The sequence below is a fragment of the Lycium barbarum genome, chromosome 3 (assembly GCF_019175385.1).
Source record: "Lycium barbarum isolate Lr01 chromosome 3, ASM1917538v2, whole genome shotgun sequence".
NCBI lineage: Eukaryota > Viridiplantae > Streptophyta > Magnoliopsida > Solanales > Solanaceae > Lycium > Lycium barbarum.
This window is the reverse complement of record NC_083339.1, coordinates 145,835,923-145,854,098: the sequence shown is the minus strand read 5'-3', so window position 1 is coordinate 145,854,098 and position 18,176 is coordinate 145,835,923. Positions and strand designations below refer to the sequence as shown.

Below are 18,176 nucleotides of genomic sequence, written 5' to 3'. Positions count from 1 at the left end.
GTAACCAAATTAATCATTTTGGGCCTCGTGCATCGCACGAGCATAGTTTGCTAGTCTTATTAGAAGACGGGTTTTGAATTGGGCGGAATAATGCTACTGATTCATGTATAATTTTTTGTTAGAAAATTTTCTGGTTACTTGTCTTAAAATTTATGAATTTGGTTCGATTGTGTGTGTGTGTGGTGGGGTGGGGTGGGGTGGGGGTTTATTAACTTTAACTTATTAAATATGGAGCTCCATCTCAATAAAACTTTTAATCTTTTAAGATAGTCTTTGCTGAGTTGGAGCATCTTGTCCATATTACTATAAATATTCGTCCCAAAATGTTTGTCCATTTACAAAAATCAAGATATAATTAATTATGTTTTCCTACTTTACCTTAAAATTAATTATTTTTTAAAGTAACAAATATTGATTAGAGTGTAATTAGTTAGGGAAAGATAAGGGTAATGTGGTAAAAAATCACTTTTATTTATGAGTTCTTAAAGGGCGTGTAAAAGGAAAAATAGACAAGTAATATGAGACGGAGAGAGTATTTAGCTAATGTCAAGGACACTTGAACAAAATGGAGAACAAAATGATCTCATCTTGAATGGTTCATAAATGTTCATCTTACGAGTTCAATTTAACGGATTTTACTAAATGAGAGATTCATAATTCTTCTTTTCAATATAACAAGGCTACAAGGTAGTTGTTGGCGAAGTTTCGTGGTCGTTCACCAACTCGACAGACCTCAACTCCTCAGGAAACCTTGGGAAAGGCAGTATTCTACTACTATCAACGAAAGCTCCAATCTGTTGAAAAAAAAAAAAAAAGAGTTAAGGAGATATACATTATATTTGTAAATAATTTTATAATATCACGTCATCTCTTTTTTTATTAAAAATAGATAATATATTTGATATATAAAATTTTAAATCCTATATTTTAAGAGGACTTACATATAAATATTTTAAATAACGATGATATGAGAAATTATTTAACAATGTAGTATAAAACTTAAACAAAAAAAAAAGGCTCCAACCTTGTTTGGAAGAAAAAAGAAACCGCAAGAGGATGTGGTGCAGTGGATAGGACTACTCCTCCCTTAATCAGATGTTTTGAGTTCGAGTCTTGAATATGAAAAAATTATTGATAGGGAACGCTTCTCACAAAAATGGGCGCTACCGACGTGAATCCGAATATAGCCCGCGCCAATGCAGGTACCTGACATAAGATTTTGGGAAACCAAAAAAAAAAAAAGGAAAAAAAAAGAAGAAAAGGTCCTCCAGTCACGTGCTGTAATCGCACTCGCACGCGCGATCTGTTTTCCTATTTTTATTTTTTATTTTTCTTGATTCTACCTTTTTATTTTCCTTTTCAACTTAAATTCTTCGTAGTCATGTTAATGCAAAGACTGTACGGTCAATAAACAAGCGCCCACGTTATTTAAAAAAGGCAGGTGTTCTATAATTTGCAAGTTGTCCAAAATCACCCTATAACGACGTCATTTCATACCACAATTTCCATTTCTTCATCTTCTTCACTGTCCACGTCTCTCCAGTCTCCACCACCATGTCTTAAAACCTTTTTCCCTTATTATTCTTTATGTCTGCTCACTCTTTCAACTACCCAAAAAACCAAAAAGAATCTCAAGATCTCAAAAATAAATAAACATTATTTCTAAAAAAAAGAAAAAAGAAAAAAAGTGAACTCTGGTAATGTCTAGTGGACTTCCAGGAGGGGCGTTAAGTCCAACGTTACCGTCAATTCCGGCGGATAATGCAACTACTCCGCCGTCTCCTCCGTCACTGGAAGATGCAAGTCAGCCGTCTGCGGCGACCTCGATAATCCCGCCACCCTCATCGAATAATACTACGCCACGTGGCTCGTCGAATTCTACTACTATAGTAGCACTTGGTGTTGGAATTGGAATTGGTGGAGCACTAGTGCTTATTTGTGTGGGTATTTTTGCACTTTGGTATAAGAGGAGAAAAAAGAGACTTGGTTTGGAAGGTTTTGGTCACGATCATTCTTCACAAGCTCCTAAAGGTGAAATCTATGTGACTAATTTGGGCTTAATTTATTTATTTCTTTTATTGCTGTTGTAATAATATGCTTCTTGTGATTTAGTATTTTAAGTTGGATTTGATACAACACCTATAGCTGCGGTGGTCAAAACAAAGTTAATGAAGTCATTATCGAGTCTTGCTATTCCTTAATTTTACTTATCATTTATTGGGGTCATTTTGGGTCGAAAGAGATGTTGAATAATTTAATTCTAGTCTGAATGTAAGTAAGTATTTTTTTTTTTAATGATGTATTTGCTGAATTAAATATCCATTTGGACTGTAGTTGTTGGCACATTTGGGTATTTTGTTTTCTAGTACCTTTCTAAAGATGGAGATTTTGTTTTAGACTTTAAAATTTTGAGTTAGTATAAAAAATTAGTATAACACATCACGTTGCTATACACATTTGCAGACCTTAGCCATAGGATATTATCATGTTCTTCAGTGGAACAGTGACCCCAAGGAGCTCCTAGTTTTAACAGTCTGTGTTTTCAATTAATTTGTGTAACTTGAGGGGTGGTGGACTATCAAAAGACTTTTCTTATGCATTTGGATAACATCAAAGTTGTTAAATTTGTCAATTATGCCGTTGGTTATGGTTGGTGATGATGAGATCTTTTGAATATTGTCCTTATTATCCAATGAACTATCATTAAGAGAAGTAGTTTTGTGTTTTTCTATTGAGTTGATGATGATTGAGGATAGAATGAAGATTCAAGCCTCCGTCCAGCAAATATTTGCTTCTCTCGGGAAAATTTTTACAGTAGTTGGTTTTGGTGTGTGTGTGTGTGGGGGGGGGGGGGGGGGGGGGGGCATTGTATTTCAGCTTTACCACATTATTTTGTAGTCAAACTAGTTCTCTGTAACCAAAATAGTACTGTTTAACGGATTAATATTTGCAGAAGTAACAATCTGGAAATAAGTAATTGAAGGTAAAAACTAAATGAAATTGTTAGATCAGAGGTTTTTGCTAAAATGTTGGTGGCATTTTTCACTTCTATGTGCTAATTACCAACTTCGGTTAAATGCACTTCCTTCGGGGAGTGTTTTGTGTGTAATTGCCTTTTCCTTGGGGAGGTGCCACATTAATTTTTGTTGCAATCTCCCATGATATGTTTTTACGACCTATTATTATTATTATTATTATTATTATTATTATTATTATTATTAGTATTATTATTATTATTGTTGTTGTTGTTGTTGTTGTTATATTATCGTCATCATCATCATTTACGTAATATGGTTTTGTTTCTGCTTGTTTCATGCTCAGATAATTTGTTTGGAGGTCAACATCATCATTGGCAACAAAATGCTCCTCCACCACTAAATCCCTTTCCTCCACCAGTCGTTATGTCAGGTTCAGAAGTATTTTCAGTAGATGGATTTACTCCTCCACTCCCACCTTCCACTGGTAGCAACTTGAGTTCTGACAAACCTTTTCTACAAACAAATCCTGATTCCAACTTGAGTTTCTCTAGAACTACATTCACCTATTCAGAATTAGCACTTGCTACCGAGGATTTTTCTGTTTCTAACCTCCTTGGTCAAGGTGGTTTTGGATATGTATACAAGGGGGTATTCCGTGATGGGAAGGAGGTTGCAATTAAACAACTAAAAGTTGGAAGTGGGCAGGGGGAGCGTGAATTTCAAGCAGAGGTGGAGATTATTAGTCGCGTTCATCATAAGCATCTTGTTACATTGGTTGGACATTGCATTTCAGGGGCGCAGAGGTTGTTAGTTTATGAATTTGTGCCAAACAAAACCTTGGAGTTTCACTTGCATGGTTAGTTCTCAGGTGTCGTTCTTGCTTTTATTATAAGTTCGTCTTAATCATTTCATGGAGCAGAAGTCTTCACCATATGATCTAAATTTAAGCTTAATCAGAAGGAGATTAGTCGGGGCTCGAAGAGCCTCGGACACCCGGTGCTTAATCAAAAAAAAAAAAAGAATTATTTTGCAGATGAATAGGTATAACAATTGACCAAGTTTTGATGTGCACAAATAAGCACCAGTTATTCTGGTGGGGTTCAAAGAGAGGGATGTAAGGGGTATGGGTGTTCAGTATTCCTTGGTTTTCTTGCATTTTCAGTATTCAAAGATTTTCTTGCTTTTATTAAAAGTTCTTAATATCTTCATGGAGAAGAAGAGGTCCTTACAGCATGATCTAAAATTAAATTTAATTAGAAGTAAGAAATTATTTTGCAGATGTTCAATGACCGAGTTTTGATGTGTGTAAATAAGCAATAATCATTTAGTTTGGTACAAAGGGAGGATGCAAAGGTAAGGGGCATGGGTATTCACTAATTTTCTTGCCTTAAGTGAAGTTATAACTTCCTCCTCAAGTTGTCTGGTGCGACTGGAAGGAATTTTAAAAGTATTTACATGCTCTTTCTCCATTTCCAGAGAGGTCGCATGCCCTTTTTTATTTTATTAATGCCCGGAGATTCTTAATTTCCTTGACTTTTTTTAATTATGTTTTGAACATAGTTTTTGGAGAAGTATCTCTTATTATTGAGCTTAATTGCCATTGGATCTTTTTAGGTACCCCTAGAAAAGTAGGAGGACACTGCATTTTTTTTTCTTTTTGTTATTTTCAAGTGCCTGTTCTAAACTTTCTTAGTAACTTGTAATCTTGATGCATCATACCATCGGTTGTCTATCTTGCCATGGATGATGCCCAAGAGTTGAATGTTCTCTTTATCATGAACGGTTGAATTTGTTAACTTTGTACCTCTATAAAATTCACATATTGATACTTCTTTTACCTGTTATATTAATTAATACAAATAAAAAGGAGACATAACTGCAGGCAAGGAGGATCCGCCACTAAGCTGGGAAACTAGGATGAGAATTGCTTTGGGCTCTGCAAGAGGATTGACATATCTGCACGAAGACTGTATGTTCATGACTTGCGGAATTCTATTTATTGATATATATCATCTTTCTTGTTTTAGTTGGCAGAATTCATGATTATGTATTTATATGTTGAAGTTTATCTGTATTGGCAGGTCATCCAAAGATTATACATCGCGATATCAAGGCCTCCAATATTCTTCTAGATAACAATTTTGACGCAAAGGTGGAATAGAAAATTCTTCATCTCTGTGTGTATAGTGTCTGCATCGATGTGCAGTTGTTTCTTGTTAAATGTTTTTTGTAAAGCATGTTTTTTCACTCTCCACTATCTACTTTAGAATTAGAATGCAAGAGGTTTATTCATGTGGAGAACGCCCGGCTACTTATAAGAGTTCTCAAAAAAATGAGAGATATAATTTTGAGATTGAAGACAATTATACCTCTCAACTTCATTAATGCCAAAGGCAATCAAGGCTGAGCTTTTTTCCTTCGTTTATCTCAGAACTTTGATTGACAACAGTGAACTGCCACCAAGCTCTGTTTGTTATAATTACAGTAAGATGATATTATTAATAATAGATATCATAGATTAGTTGGCGTCTTAAAAAACCTGGCATATGGTTCTCTTTCTGAAACCTCAATGTTTTATTTGAGTACATTATTCAAATAAGAATTACAGTATTTGACGCAAAAATTGATGGAACCTGATATGGAGGGGAAAGTATCTGCCACAATTGCTTGCTGGGGATTATGGAATTCTTTATTTTATCTTTGCCTATAAAGTTGAACTGTTCAATGTTGAGAATCTTCTATGGACTTGTTTTCTCGATCTAAAGTGTAGAAATAGAAACAAGCTGCTTGCTCTTTTTTTCCTTCAAATACTTTTGTTCAACTATAATCTGCTGAGTTTTATTTTTGGTAAGCTGAGTTTCTAAAGCTTTGGTCATCTGAATTTAGTTATGATGTGTAGCTGCTGCTGTGGTTTAGTGCTGTCTGCATGAGCACCTCTTTTTTTTCTTTAAAAATACTTGATGGTTGATTGCTAGATGCATTTTGTTATCTGTGCTCCAGGTTGCCGATTTTGGGCTTGCGAGGTTGAATTATGACACTGATACTCACGTCTCCACACGAGTAATGGGAACTTTTGGGTAATACTCTTTGTGTTATCAGTTAAAGACGTTTCTGTTTTCATCCCCATGCAGTATTTTACAGTTGCTATAGCACGTTGAATCAAGATTTAATCCCGTTACAGTTACGGTTTATCTTTGAGCTCTCCATATCGTTTCATTCTTTAACACCTTACCTTTTGCAGGTACTTAGCTCCTGAGTATGCTCTTACTGGTAAACTGACTGATAAGTCTGATGTCTTCTCTTTTGGAGTCATGCTTTTGGAGATTATAACTGGACGACGGCCAATAGATAAAGCTCAACACTATCTCGACGACAATATTGTTGACTGGGTAAGTTTGTTTTGAGTGGTGCAGTGATCTGGGTCAGCTAGATTTGGTTCAGATATTTAGCACGCATGTGCGTAGCATTGATATCTTTTCCCCAATACACATGAATAAGGGCAGGAGGTTATTACTGTGGTTTCCAAGTTTTGAGTTTATGCATTCTGTTCCTTGGAGTTGATGTGACCTCTTCCCTCTGAAATTTCGGTGAATTAGAGCTTCTTGCTGTCTGTTAAATGGACGAAACTGTTATTTATTGTTGGTTGTCCATTGCTATTCGATCTAATCTGTGTCAGTTTGGAACATAAAAGCAAAGTAACATATCCCCACAAAAAAGTAACAATTTCTTCTCGTGAAATTAGGCGAGGCCTTTACTTACCCAGGCTCTGGATGATAACAACTTTGATACTCTGGCTGATCCAAGATTGGAGAAGAATTATGACTCTGCTGAGATGACCCGAATGGTCACTTGTGCTGCTGTTTGTGTGCGCCATCTGGCACGTCGCAGGCCTCGTATGAGTCAGGTATCTTCTGCTTCTGCAATCTCAGTTTTAAACAGACACTATAGCAGCATAATTAGCTTTAGATTTGCATACAGGGGAGGAACTGTCTGATGCTAGACATAAGGTTAAATTCCTCTCGTGACAAAAGGTCATAATGATTTATATTTGAGTATAGTTTATAACAGTTTTTAGCTATGTCCTCTCTGATACCTAAACCGGTGTCTGATACTCGTCGCCTAAAGAACATTTTTGTCCTATTGAAGGTATACTCTGCTAGTTCCTACTGCATGCATGCCTTCTATTTGTTTCCTGACACAATTAGGATCACAGAACGTAGATATAATTATTAAAAGGAGTTTATAGCGTATATTTGTAGTTTACCTTTCCAGGAATGTTCCTCAGTTGCCCCAAACCTTTTTTTTTGTTTTTTAACAAATAAATTTCTAGACAACACTGTGTCACATTGTGTTCTTTATGGGATACTAACAGTTACAGCAAGTCTACAGGAGTTTTCCTGAGAATGTGTCTTTGGCTTGCGGAGTTTCAGACGTTATAATGAGAAAACATTATCATTTCTTCTTCTTTTTGAATGGCACTTGCCCTTTAAATTTCATGCTTATCGCTTTTTTTTTTCCAGGAATCCTATATTTACTGTCAAAGAAGACTTGTCTAGGCTTAATCTTCAATATTGGAACTTTTCTTATGCAGATTGTCAGAGCTCTAGAAGGAAATTTGCCATTGGATGAGTTAAATGACGGACTTAGACCTGGACATAGTGGTATACATGAATCTTATGGAAGCTCGGATTTCGACTCTGCCCAGTACAAAGAAGACCTAAAGAAATTTAGGAAAATGGCACTAGAAAGTCAGACACAGAACTCTAGTGGATGCAGTGGACCTACCAGTGAATTTGGACCCCATCCCTCCGGTTCAAGTAGTGAAGGCCTAAGAACAACTCAAGATACACGCCCTAGTTTTGAAGGTCGGCGAGACATTAAAATAGAGTAGAAGGCAGCTAGCAAGCAGAAAAGAGTGATTATTTATTTAATGGAAAGGAGCAATGTAATGAACTCTTCTCAGAAATTGTTGGATTTGGTAGTTTGGTAAGAAATTTGTTGAATTTGGCATACCTTTTATATGCCACTGCTCTTTGTAATTATCAAGTTATCTAGGTGCTGTTGCAGATTTTTTTGCTGTTACATGTAAAGATAGAATGATTAAAGCAGTTCAGGAGGTCATGAGAACTTCCACTTGGTGAAAGTGTCAACAATTGTTAAAATGTGGGCTTCCTTATTAGCTACAGTATGTGTGATCCTTTAAATTGTTTCCACTGACGAAGAGTTTGGGAGTTAATTTGGAGCAAAACTATTTGAACTATTACAATATTTCATGGTGGCAAATAAAATGACGCAGTTTGGTTTCATGTTGTTTTGACCTAATCTATGGTGTCGTATGCTATTGTCTGAACAGTAGTGATCTGGCCTCGAATTATGCCCATAGTGGTATACAGGTATTCGAATTGCAAATATCGTGATTGTTACCATTCTTGTCAATGATATCTTGTGGCCACAATAGCAAATAATTGTTACCATTCAATTATGCGAAACACGATAGTACTCATTATATTACAACAATTATGCCAATTTTTTTTTACTCTGGGATCTATGTAGGCATGTAAAATGAGCATTCCATTTTAAGAAACAAATATAATAGGCTTAAACTTGCCATTTTTTTCCATTTTGGCACCTCGACTAAGTGTTGTTCTTATTGAACTCCTAAACTTGTCTTCAAGTGTGTCTATCAAACACAATCCAACTTATATAATATTCCATCTTCAATGTAGCAACATGTTAATATATATTCTAATTTAATTATGCTATCTTTCAGCTAAGATTAGTAGCAATTGAGAGGAAAAAAAAAGTAAGCTCTTAATTAAGATGACAGTGGAAGAGCAGAACCAGCAAAAATTGACACATCCATGACCTAAAGAATAGCTTAGCACATGTCTAAAATATTACTCCACCTTCATTTCTCCAATTTAATTCCTGCTTCTAATAAAAATCAGATTTAGAGGGTTTGATAGACACACTTGAGTACAAGTTCAGGAGTTTAATAAGAACAATACTTAATTGAAATACCAAAATAAAAAAAAAAAAAAGCAAATTTAAGGGACTGCATATGCATTAAGCCAATATAATATCTTTCTATAACAAAAGATAACAAAAGCTATGGGCACTTCAATTGTACTTTGGTGTAGAAGCTTTATGGTTTTCACGTTTTTCCCCTACCACCTACGTAATTAAAAAAAAAAAACAAAAAGGGAGCAAAAGACCATGGAAGTAAAATTGTTGGGTCTGACAAAGAAAAGAAAAAAGTTCTGGGGTCTAATTAGCCTTGGGTAAAAGTTCTGGGTAAGCACAGAATACGAATAAAGAGGAATATTCCATTCACAAGCACAATCCTCGCTGTAATAGTAACGTGTCTATTGAGTTTTTGAATTATATTAGAGTTGGCACTTTAGCACTCATAAAATTTACGTACATTTTTTAAAACTAATTTACACAAGCTGGAAAATTTGTGTCCACCCAACCCCACCCCCTTTCTCTCTCTGTCTCGAGACCAAAACACAAAATTCAATTCAACGTTACTGCTTTTTATTGAATTTTTAAACTTTTTTTTGGTTTCAACAAAGAAATTATGGCTTCTCGAAGACGAATGCTTCTCAAGGTCATAATCCTGGGCGATAGTGGGTTAGTTTTCTCATCTAAATTTTCCGATCTCATCTGTTTATGTGCCAATGTAATTGTTCATTTCATGCAAATTTGTTGTTTTGGTTTCCGCAATCTCAGTTACATCGATTGATTCGGTTTATTTCAATTTAATCTCAAATCTGGGAGCTTTAGATTGTTGTTAACGTTATATAGGAGCTGAATTCGCTTTTTTAGTCTTCAATTGATGAAAAATTGAAATCAATTGACTGTTAGGTACTTGTAGTCTGAGCGTCAACGATAATCTACAAGAATTGTGAAATAGTGATTCCTTTTGATTTCATAATTAGACAGGGAGTAGCTTGAATATTTTTTGTATAATAAAGTTGTAATTTAAAACAATTTTGATATAGTGGCATCTTTGCATTTGTAAGTTTCTTTAATTTTTATTCCTGTTTGAATTTTTCTTAGTAGACCTCTTGATGGAGCCTTAAAGTACGTGTGTGCCGTGAATTCATGTGTTAATTCTGATGGATCCTATCATTAACTTTTAAATGTCGACGTGTTGTTTATACCACTTTATCATGTAATGTGTGTTACTAACTCACTTTTTGATCCTTTTGTAGGGTGGGGAAGACATCTCTGATGAACCAGTATTTTTTCGGATTCCTCTCTGTTGAATTGTAAAGTAGATATTCTTCTTTTCCTGTTTGGATTCCTTCTTACTGTATACTTTTCTTTCACAATTACTATAGGTATGTGAATCGCAAGTTTAGCAATCAATACAAGGCAACAATTGGAGCTGATTTCTTAACAAAAGAAGTCCAGTTTGAGGATAGGTTGTACACATTACAGGTTAGATTCAAGACACTGAAGCATACAATGAAAGATATTCTCAGTCACCTTTTATTCCGTGAAATTGCTTTGTCCATTGTTACTACCCCTTAACACTTACTTTTCAGATTAACAAATGTAATTAACATGACATTTGTCTTACTCACCAAAATAGACATGGGTTTTGATGTGTTCAGTCACATGCTTTCTCTTGCCTCCTTCTAGACTGACCATTTTTTTATAAGAAGAATAAGAGAAATTAACTGCTGCACTAGAGATGCAACAAAATTCCTTCTTGCTTGTCAGTTAAATATCCGTTTTTGCAGTAACAAGACAACAAGTATGCTCCAATCCCAAGCAGTTGGCTATATGAGTCCTCATCACCCTGTTGCTCCGTTTAAGCTCATCTTATACTTTTCTATCATAATGATAACATGATTATTGCTCACAGGAAACCGTTGTCTTCACTAAGAAATGTCCACTGATATCATTTTACGAGTTTGATTCAATATCCTTGAATGTGTTTGTCACATTTTCCGTAGCTTCATACTTTCAAATTCTCTGTTTTGCCTTACTTTTGTATTTCAAGGTTTTGTAGAACTGTCTAGGGAATGCTTGAAGATCTTCGATCTTAGACTCAAAATGGAATACCTCTCAAAATTGAGCAAAATTTGAATCACATAACAGGATTTGGTGCCTGTTTGGCTGGCTAATGTGTTACTCCCTCTGTCCCAATTTATGTGGTGCCATTTCCTTTTTGGTCTGTCCCAAAAAGAATGTCACCTTTCTATATTTAGAAACAATTTAACTTTATGAGATGATTTACAGCCACAGATTTATATAAGGCTTGTTTTGGACCACACATTTCAAAAGTCTTCCTTTCTTTCTTAAACTCCGTGTCAAGTCAAATGGTGCCGCATAAATTGGGACGGAGGGAGTAATTAACTGGCATATGAATAGCTGGGTTTTTACAACCTTTTCTTTGACACCACCATCATATACAGTGAAAGTACTCCTGAGTTCTTTTATTTCCTTTATCCCACTTTTTCTCTAAACATACATATTACACCAATAGCAGAGACGTCTCTGTAAAAGCATTGATTCTAGAATGATGCATTAGTTCAAAAAAGAAACCAACTTTCTATTCTCGGTGCCTCTATTTGTCTTTACCACATTCGATGTGATAGGCAAGTTTAATGCACATAAACACCCTATTTCTTTTGAGCAACATTCGTCAACGCCAATATAATTTTCTTGTAGACCTGTTACTTTTCTCCAAAAAAAAAAATCTTTTTTTCTTGTATTCTAGAGGAGATTATGGCCGTCTCGAACAAATGATTTCTTCAAGTATACTGGAAATTAGCATTCTAAAATTCACGGTTTTCAGGTTAACTTGAACTTGTGACCTGTAAGATAATGAAATATGGTACTTTAAGATATGGCTAGAAATCTCTGAATACTTTCCCAGAGTTGCTGCTGACCTAATTCACTTCTAATCTTGTTTTTGCTTTAGATATGGGATACAGCTGGGCAGGAAAGGTTCCAAAGCCTTGGTGTGGCGTTCTACCGTGGAGCAGATTGTTGTGTTCTAGTGTATGATGTGAATGTCATGAAGTCATTTGAGAACCTTAACAACTGGAGAGAGGAATTTCTGATCCAGGTAGTGCAGACCCATAATTAGCTTGCAAGCTTCGACATGTTGAATTAATTTCTGAGAAGTTCTTTCCTTAATGTACAGGCCAGCCCATCTGATCCTGAGAACTTTCCATTTGTTGTATTGGGGAATAAGATAGATGTTGACGGAGGCAATAGTCGAGTGGTAAATTAATCTCTCTCCTGATGAATCTTCCTAACCTGGCTGATGCTGTTACCGAATTTGGTATCTTTGGATGGGTATAGATGGATGGTTCATTGATGTTATAAGAATTGTTGTGTGGATTTCAGGTGTCTGAGAAGAAAGCCAAGGCATGGTGTGCATCCAAGGGGATACCTTACTTTGAGACCTCCGCAAAAGAGGGATTCAATGTGGATGCAGCTTTTCAGTGTATAGCTAAAAATGCTCTGAAAAATGAACCTGAAGAAGAAATGTGAGTACCTCTTCCAAACAGGAGAATATCTGTTTTACTAATTTATCTGGGAAGGGGCTGCATTCAGCTTACAATATTGTCAAATATTTTGAACCTTAGTTGTTTATTAAGTGTCTGGGCTAATGACTGGAAAAAAGAGAGAGTGCTTATTCTTTAGAAGTGGAAGTGCTGAAGAACTATTTAATGTCTTCTAGGTCATGAGAAACACTGTCTTCTAGGCAAGAGATGAGTTCAGAAAACTGAAAAGTGTTGATCTTGATAGATATGTTGATGAAGATAAGTTAAATCAAGGACCTTGAGAATTATTTCTCCTGTTCCGATTGTTTATGGTTAACTGGATATTATATCGTACTAGCTATGCAAAAATTACAGTCCTGGTTTGTTCATTAGATGTGTCCAGCACATTAATGTTACAATCCGAAATAATATCTACCAGAAGTAGTTCCTAGAATGTTTGCCCAAACTGCATTGTTGGAAACATGGGTGTAATTTGACGAAATTCATTGTGAAACTGGAAAGACGATTCCTTTGATAATAGAATTAGAAGTTTGAAAATCTTCTTAAGAGGCACAATGAAGTTACCAACTTTTGTATGTCAAAACATTTAGGATCCCCTCAAAGATTTTTGTTGAAGTAAATTGCTCATTTCATCTTTTTTATCTTGTAGATACCTTCCGGAGACTATTGATGTTGCTGGTGGAAACCAACCAAGATCAACAGGATGTGAATGTTGAAGGGTTTCTTTGGTTTGCATTATTCCATAGACTGCTAGTGCAAGTTCCCTTGATCTGATGATTTATTTACTACAACACAGTTAAATTCTCTGTATTTGATATTAGATTCTGGATTCCTTTCTCCGAAAGTGTAATTATGATGGTGCACCTTAATTTTTCTCTCCCTGGATACTTATCTATGTTTCAGACTCTATGCTGATGCATGACAATATACTATTCATGATCCATACACTTGACTACATTGTTTTATGTTTAAAACATTGCCCTTTTCCAGAGATGCAAGATATTGCTATGAGCTATATGAATGGATTTGTAAATTGATGTTTGAACACCGACGTGTTTCGTGGTGATCAGATATGACTGAAGCTAGCTCCAAAGGACAAGACAAATTGTCCTTTTCAGAGTTACCTTTTGCTCCTGGAGGATCATGCTAGTCCTAATTTTTGCTTATATCGAAAAATCACGAGCGTTGTTTTTTCTTCGAGATTTTTTTTTTCCGAGGTGATTGTTGTTTTAAAGAGTTTTACATAATTTATCTTGTCTAAAAAGTTGTTGGGGTAACTATTGATGATAAACACATATTTCATATTTGTGAAAACTAATTGTTACTCCCTCCGTCCCATAATAAGTATCACTTTAGTAAAAAACACGTATATTAAGAAACAAATAAGGCAATGTGAAAGTTTATTAAATTATCTCTATATAATAAAAATAAATTATTTTTTCTCTTGATTAGAGCATGCACAAGTAGTAAATCTTTTAACATTGGGAACCAACAATATCAAGTTACTATGTGGTTTGTTCAATCATCATTTAGATGCTATCCTTAACTTGTCAGTTTTTATCTAAGGGTAGAGTTAAAAAAATTAGTCAATTTATGTCTTGGTTTCTTAAAGTGACATTTCTTATGAGATAATTTTTTTGGCTAAGGTGACACTTATTATCGGATAATTTTTTTTGGCTAAGATGACATTTATTATGGGACGAAAGGAGTATATGAGAAGTAAAAAATGTGTCTTTAATATTTGTTTTTAATGGCATCTCTTAAAACGTTATTCCAATTGTATACTTTAGATTTTTCAAACTTTTCTTCACCAATATTGTACAAAAAATTACCCAGATCTTCTTTTGGGGTGGTCTTTAAATGTTGCCCTTCATATTTGTGATCTTTAAGTTTTGCCCTTCGCTTGAAAAATGGCCTTATACCTGAGGTTCTGGGTTCAAACCCCCGCTCAAGCATAAATTTTTTAAAAAAATCGCAAGGTAAGGCTTGGGTCGCGTGTTTGCCGGACCTGACATACACTTGTTAAGGAATAACCAAAGTTATGCCAGACCCGGCATACTTATGCCTTATGGGCAGACTTTTAGTTAAGGCTTAACTAAAAATCTGCCCATAAGGCAGAACTTTTCCTTAAGACATAGTTTAATTATACCTTATGGGGCAGACTTTTAATTAAGACATCACTAAAAGTATACCCATAAGACATAACTTTTCCTTAAGACATTGACTTTGCCTTATAAGGCATACTTTTAGTTTTGCCTTAAGAAAAAGTTCCGTCTTATGGGGCATATTTTTAGTTATGCCTTATGGGGCAGACTTTTAGTTAAGGTATAACTAAAAGTATGTCCCTAAGGCGGAACTTTTCCTTAAGGCATAAACTTTGCCTTACAAGGCAGCACTTATAGTTATGCCGGACCTGACATAACTTTAGTTATTCCTTAAAAAGTGTATGCCGGGTCCAGCATACACGCGATCCAAGCCTTGCTTTGCCATTTTTTTTTAAATTTATGCCTGAGCGGAGGTTCGAACCCAGAACCTCATAATTTTTACTCGAAGCTCAAGATTACAACGCGAAAGACAAAAATTAAAGACCAATATTTTGAGGAGCAAAAACTAAAAACCATCCCAAAAAAAGGGCAATACTGCGAATTGCCCAATATTGTACTTTTTTTTTTATTTTTTATCACCTATGGCTTATTTTATTAATTTAATAAAGCACCAAAACAGAGATAGTCTGAAACAAAGCAAAAGAGACAAACTAAAAAGTAAAAACAAGTTGAGCTAGCTATATACTTCAGTTTCTCCTTTGTCTCTTTATATGTGTCTGGGACACATGGAAAGTGAATGGCAGGTAGCATTGGAGAAGCCAAAAGTTCCACAAAGTTCAAGTAATGCTGAACATTTCACGCTTCTTATTGCCGGTTGCAATTCCCAAGCTTGTAAAATGTGGTTCACTATGTCCTCTACGCCAACCCCATGCTTCACCTGAGCAAAAATATTTATCACTCTTCTCTCTCACAATCTTCATCTTCACTTCTTGGGTAAATGTTGGCCAAGAACCAAATGTAAATTGTTCTACTTCTTACGACTATTGCACCGGTTTCAATTCCAAAGATGGCATTTGAGCTCCATCTTAAATATCTTCACCGGTTCAGGTTCATTTCTGTGTCAACAAATGTTCGATGTATGGATTCTTGTACTTTTAAGCTGAAAGCTTTCCTCTTGAAATGTCCTCCTCTGGAGATCTCTAATGTAAGTGGTTTTATTTTCCATCTCCGTTTGTGAAGTTTCTTTTCCTGGCTTGAGATTATACTACAATCAATAGGTGTTTGAGCAAGGGAATGAGCATCATTCGACACTAATACCACGCCTTGTTCATTGACCTTCCGATGTATTATATTCCCATGCTTTTATGGTCGATGTTGCGTGGTTTTCCTTGTGCAACCTTCTTGATTTCTTTTCATGGTTTTGCTGCTTCTTGTGTAGTATCCGTGCCTTTCTTCACACTGTTGGTATTGTTTCTCCTTGGTTTTGCTGTTATTATACTGATTTGTGTTGTGATCCATTGGGATAATCAGTTTTCTCCATTTGTGTTTCCTTTTTAGATGCTTTTTTGTGCTAGGACCTGGTTCTGCTGCTTCTTGATTTTCTTTCCTGGTTCTGTTGCTTCTTGTGACTTTTTTGCACTGTTGTTGTTGCTTATCCTTGGCTATGTTAGTGTTGTTCTGATCCATTGAGATAATCAGTTTCCTCCACTTAATTGTTCTCTGCTGCGTACCTTCCATGGGATTGTTTTCATTACTTGCTGAGTTGCAGATGCCTCTATTAACATTGAATTACCTGTAAACATTAACAAACAATTAGTATAAACCACCTTTCCATTCTCCTCCCATAGGATTTGAATGTAATAGATTCCTCTGCTCCAAACTTCATCTAAGACTGTCCGCTTTAACATTTCCTGATCCTTAGGTAAGGCAATTGCAACTTGTCACTGTTCACTATTCTTTTGCCTTGGCAGTCCATCTCTTGAAAAGAATTGAAAAGTACATCTCCATTATCCAGAGCTAAATTAGCTAAATGATCTGCTAATTTATTGCCCTCTCTATATATATGCTCAATCACCACAGTTTTACCCTCCATAAGCTTCCAAATTTCTTCTACCATGGTAACAATTTGCCAAGGTACCTCCCAAGTCATCTGAATGATGTTTCTTAGCAATAAAGAATCAGTTTCAATCCTGATTTTATCCAATTGATTGTTCTTCAAATATCTAAGAGCTTGCAGAATAGCCAGCGCTTCTACCTCTGTATTAGTACTCATAGGATCATTCATTTCTTTAGCCTGAGCTTGCACCACATTACCCATCTCATTCCTTACACAAAAGGCCCATGCACTTCTCCCAGGATTTCCTCTTGAAGCTCCATCAGTGTTAACCTTAATCCAACCCATTTCTGGTAATTTCCACTGAACTTGAATAACTTTAACCTTTGAAGAGTATCTCTGTAGAGCTTCCACAACAACACTCCATCTATAAGGTGCATATTTGAAGTTCCTTCTTCTCACTTTCATAAACTGAATCAAAGTATGCATCACTTGATAGATGAGTTTAGTGATTGATACTTTCCCATCATGTCTCATGGTATTTCTTCTTTTCCAAAGTTCCCAAATAATAATAGCAGGGACGGCTTGATAAATACATTTGACATGAGGCTTTCCAGGCATATCCCACCAACTATTAATTATTTGAGTAACCTGTAGATTATCAATATTTATCCCAACTGGATTACAAAAATGCTTCCAGATAGCCTGAGCAGTTGGTGATTTTAAGAACACATGAGAAAAATCTTCCACTTCAGGGTGTTGGCAACAGTAACATCTAGAAGGGAATTGATGACCCCATTTCTTCAATTTATCATCCAGAGGCAATTTAAATTTCCAAAACTTCCACATAAAAAAAGAAATCTTTATAGGTAGTCCTTCCAACCACATGTGCTTATAAAGAATGCTAGATTCTCTTCTTTGTCTTAGAAGTTGAAAAACATAACTTACTGTAAACTTGCCTCTAGTGTCTAACTTCCAGTATGCCTTGTCTTCCTGCATATTCTCATCTGGAGGTTTAATATTCTGCACAATGTGATCAGCCAGTTCTGCAGGAAGATTTCTTCTAAGCATCTCCTCATCCCAAAGCCCTTCATTCGCTGCTTCTTTTACAAGAATAATGGTTGGTTCACATACAAAATCTAGTGGAGTAATGTAATAAAGAGCTCCCAAACCTGACCAATTATCAAACTAGAAATAGGAATTGCCTTGTTGAACCTTCCACCAAATTTCATGTTCAATCTCATCTCTATGCTTAATCATCTTCTTCCACACATAAGTACCTGACTTAATAGGAGCAATCACTGCATGAAACTTCTTCAAATATTTATTGCTCATAAAAGTCCTCCAAAGGGACTGCTTTGTCCTCATGTTCCACCACAGTTTTGCAAACAAGGATTTAGACATATCTTGTAAACTTCTGAATCCCATACCCCCTTCCTCTGTTGGATGACATAAAGTTGTCCAGGTTGCCCAGTGCTTGCTTGAATTACCAACTGAGTTACTCCAAAAAAACTTTGCAAATAACCTGTGTATCTGTGCAAGTACTCCATCAGGAGGGTCACAGGCTGAT

The 18,176-nt window shown here is 35.7% G+C and overlaps 2 protein-coding genes across 3 annotated transcripts; both read left to right on the top strand.

Annotated features, from left to right (window-relative positions):
- Positions 1 to 1,412: 1,412 nt before the first annotated feature.
- On the top strand, positions 1,413 to 8,284 carry LOC132633397 (proline-rich receptor-like protein kinase PERK15). Of its 2 annotated transcripts, none has more exons than XM_060349794.1 (8): positions 1,413 to 2,031; positions 3,322 to 3,834; positions 4,846 to 4,947; positions 5,060 to 5,130; positions 5,979 to 6,055; positions 6,220 to 6,367; positions 6,721 to 6,882; positions 7,570 to 8,284. In XM_060349794.1, exons 1-8 carry the CDS (start codon positions 1,701 to 1,703, stop codon positions 7,867 to 7,869), a joined length of 1,704 nt encoding a protein of 567 aa, XP_060205777.1. In that variant the 5' UTR covers positions 1,413 to 1,700; the 3' UTR covers positions 7,870 to 8,284. The 2 variants fall into 2 exon arrangements, with proteins under 2 accessions (XP_060205777.1, XP_060205778.1); XM_060349795.1 differs by having other exon boundaries at positions 1,417 to 2,031; positions 4,861 to 4,947.
- Positions 8,285 to 9,391: 1,107 nt separating this feature from the next.
- Positions 9,392 to 13,451, top strand: LOC132633396 (ras-related protein Rab7). The gene is made up of 7 exons (XM_060349793.1): positions 9,392 to 9,611; positions 10,196 to 10,222; positions 10,325 to 10,424; positions 11,917 to 12,063; positions 12,142 to 12,222; positions 12,348 to 12,490; positions 13,158 to 13,451. Exons 1-7 carry the CDS (start codon positions 9,559 to 9,561, stop codon positions 13,222 to 13,224), a joined length of 618 nt encoding a protein of 205 aa, XP_060205776.1. The 5' UTR covers positions 9,392 to 9,558; the 3' UTR covers positions 13,225 to 13,451.
- The last annotated feature ends 4,725 nt before the right edge of the window (positions 13,452 to 18,176 follow it).

Excerpts from the sequence above, each read along its gene's own strand:
- LOC132633397 (XM_060349794.1), top strand. The coding sequence starts at position 1,701 with ATGTCTAGTGGACTTCCAGGAGGGGCGTTAAGTCCAACGTTACCGTCA. Across the intron at positions 2,032-3,321 it reads TTCTTCACAAGCTCCTAAAG|ATAATTTGTTTGGAGGTCAA; the intron begins GTGAAATCTATG and ends TTTCATGCTCAG. Across the intron at positions 6,056-6,219 it reads CGAGTAATGGGAACTTTTGG|GTACTTAGCTCCTGAGTATG; the intron begins GTAATACTCTTT and ends TACCTTTTGCAG.
- LOC132633396 (XM_060349793.1), top strand. The coding sequence starts at position 9,559 with ATGGCTTCTCGAAGACGAATGCTTCTCAAGGTCATAATCCTGGGCGAT. Across the intron at positions 10,223-10,324 it reads AAGACATCTCTGATGAACCA|GTATGTGAATCGCAAGTTTA; the intron begins GTATTTTTTCGG and ends CAATTACTATAG. Across the intron at positions 12,491-13,157 it reads AATGAACCTGAAGAAGAAAT|ATACCTTCCGGAGACTATTG; the intron begins GTGAGTACCTCT and ends TTTATCTTGTAG.